Source organism: Gavialis gangeticus, unplaced genomic scaffold, assembly GCF_001723915.1.
Source record: "Gavialis gangeticus isolate Ggan-Ray unplaced genomic scaffold, GavGan_comp1, whole genome shotgun sequence".
NCBI classification, from domain to species: domain Eukaryota; kingdom Metazoa; phylum Chordata; order Crocodylia; family Gavialidae; genus Gavialis; species Gavialis gangeticus.
The window spans coordinates 23,014,141-23,016,973 of record NW_017729002.1 but is presented as its reverse complement, the minus strand read 5'-3'; the positions used below and the strand labels follow the sequence as shown (position 1 = coordinate 23,016,973).

General features: G+C 55.5%; 1 protein-coding gene across 5 annotated transcripts in view; it reads right to left on the bottom strand.

Annotated features, from left to right (window-relative positions):
• Positions 1 to 2,802, bottom strand: part of CUNH16orf59 (chromosome unknown C16orf59 homolog) — a 36,248-nt gene extending 33,446 nt beyond the window's left edge. For 3 of the 5 annotated variants that reach the window (XM_019507659.1, XM_019507661.1, XM_019507660.1), the window contains exons 1-2: positions 2,700 to 2,802; positions 114 to 212 (exon numbers count right to left, since the gene is read on the bottom strand). In XM_019507659.1, the coding sequence (XP_019363204.1) occupies positions 114 to 212; positions 2,700 to 2,725 (125 nt within the window). In that variant the 5' untranslated portion in view covers positions 2,726 to 2,802. The remainder of the gene's footprint in view (positions 1 to 113; positions 213 to 2,699) is intronic. The other 2 variants (XM_019507662.1, XM_019507663.1) reach the window with 1 other exon arrangement.
• Between the last annotated feature and the right edge of the window lie 31 nt (positions 2,803 to 2,833).

The window sequence follows — 2,833 nt, the reverse complement described above, 5'->3', positions numbered from 1 at the left end:
GCTCGAAATAAAATCCACTGCTCCTGAATCCTAGGCTGAAGTTTTAGTTACTAGGACACATACAGCAGCAGGAGCAGCTTTTAGCTATTCTTTGGCAATCATTTAGGACTCACCAATCTCCAAGAAGAGCTTGACATTGATTTAAGCTGTAGCCTAGCTTCCTCCTTTGCTCAGCACAGTCTTCTAGGGCCCGATTGAGAATAGAAACCAGCCTGAAAATTACATCATAGTCATATTTTCCTTTAATGCTACTACTGCTTCAGAAACTCCACTCCCTTGCTGCCCTGCACACTGCCCCATCAATGGAGCTGAATTTTAACCCACCAGTTGCACCCCAGATTAGATGTCTAGGGAAGACATCCAAGAACCTCACAGCACTTTATAAACACAAATTCAACCTCACAGGCAACATAGGATTAAGTGGCCTGACCAAGGTGCCATATAAGTAGTGGAAGGGAGTCCAGGCTCCCCACCCCCTACCACAATCCCCACTCCCAGCATTGCTTCTAGGGCTTTATAAATGTAGCCTTTTCCACAGAGTAGTTCCACTGACTGACAGGAAGGCAGACAGGATCAGGCTCTACCTTTTATGCATTATCCATTAACTGTCTGGAGTAGTAAGCCTCCTAGTACAACACGAGAGTGAAAAACAAAGGCTCTCAGGGCCACACCATATCCTCCATGTCAGTGGTTCCCAATTTGTGTTACAGCAGGGGTAGGCAACGTTTTTTGGCCAGAGTGCTGAAAAACACCACAATGCCTACCTCAGAAGGTGCTGAGTGCCAGCGTGGCAGAAAAACAAAATGAGGGCAAGGGGTACATGGCAGGATGCCCTGCTTGCGGCCCTTGCCCCCCACCCAAAGCCACTGCCCCCCAGCCCTACTGCCCAGTGCTCCCCACCCAAACCCCTGCTCCACAGCCCTACTGCCCCTTGCCCCCCACCCAAAGCTGCCCCTGCCCCACAGCCCGGGCTCTGTGGCTGCTAGCAGCTACCCCAGCTCTGGGTAGTTGCTGGAGCCTGGGCTGCTCCCAGCAGGGCTTGCAGCATCCCAGCTTCCTGCTGGCAGCAGCGCCCCAGAGCCAGGGCTGGCTGCAGCCGGAAGGCTCCAAACAGCTGCGCCAGGCTCTGGCATCAGCTCTGCACCAGTGCATGCAGGCACGCCTTGGAGCAGGCGGGGCCTGAGGCAGTGCAACCCATCTCTCCCCCGCTCCCAGCACCGAGGTGATGAGCCCGGCATAGCTATTCGGAGCCAACCCAGGCTCTGGGCAGCTGCAGCAAGCAGGTTGCAAACAGCTCCACCAGGCTGCACAGCTCCGACATCAGCTCCGTGTAGTACTTAAGGCTGTATCATTTTAAATGGGTGGTGCGCAATCTGTCAGAGTTTGGAAATGGCTGTTCTATGCAGTTAAGCACTGGTGGTAGTGACGCTTCACTGTTACTGCATCTAAGGCTTAGTCTATACTAGAAAGTTTTGCTAGCAGCATTTCAGTTCTGTGGGCAAAACTCAGTGTACATCCACACTCAGCAGCACAATCAATCCACCACTGCTTAGGACAGAAAGGTTCCTGTGGCCACTTAGAAGTGCTGCTCCTGTGCCTTCAGCTGGCTGCTGTGATCCATTTAGCTGCCAATAACACTTCCTACCCCAGCAGCACAACATCAGAAGCCCAGTGGATGTGCACATGCTCCGGGAGCTGAGATTTAGGCATTGCTGTCTGCTGCCGGTTCTTCTGGCAAAGGAAGGTGGATACAGACATGGCTCCAGCCTTGTTACACCTCCAGCATGCTACATGCTGTGTGAGCAGACACCTGGAATTCACCCTTGGTGACACACTCTGAGGGCACAGGGGTGGAGGGCAGGAGGGAAGTACTGCAGAGTGAAAGGCAGGGTAGATAGGCACCTTTACAGATTAACTAAATAAGAGAGAGAGACGGAGGGACAGAGAGCGAGCGAGCATAGGAGCTTTCATGAACCCAAGTCACTAGCGCTGCAGAGCGACAGGCCTGAGGGGCTGGAAGCCACCACAACAGCATTGTTGTGCCTGACCCAAGTTAAAGTTTCTCCTATCTACTTCCTGCATTAAAAACCCCAACTCTGCAGCATTCCCTGCTCTGACAGAGCCACTTCATCACTCATTTTAGATCCCGAAATGCCTCCTACTGCTGCCAGGAAACGGGCGGAGAGAAGGTGACAGCAAGGCAACAGCCCAAAGAGTACAAAGAATCTGACTCCAACTGTGTGGTTGGTCCAATGAAAGACATCAGCCTAAGGAAGCCTTGCACCCGGCCCAAGAGGGAGCCTCACCTCAGGTACAGGCACTGCTCCAAACCAGCTCAGGCGCTGCGCCCTCCTAGCACAGAGGAACGTTTCACCCACCGCCCCGCCCCGCCGTTCAACAGCCTCATTTCATAAGAGAGTCTCCTGGGATAGTGACAGGGACGGGGAGATTGGAAACATGGCCCCAGTGCATCCTAAAAGTTTGGGTGCCACAAAGGAAACAAAAGTAGCCTACAAGTCCACCGAGCAAGAAACGCTTTAGGTTAGGAGGAAGCCGGCCGCGCCGCAGGGCCCTCGGCCCTAGCGACACAGGGCATGGGGGGAGGGGCGGGAGGGTTGTGGCTGCTCGGGGCAGTAAAGCCGGCGGCAGCGCAGCTCCTCCAGCCGCCGCAGGGTCTGCCCCCGAGCAGCGGCACCCACCTGCGGGAGCAGCCGGCGGGCACCATGTGGTGGGGCCGGGTCAGCAGCAGCGCGGCCCGGCTGCTTCCTGCCGCCTTCCCTGCCGGGCTCGCCCCGCCCCCCCGGCCCGTGCGGGAGGCTGCTGCAGCTGAGGC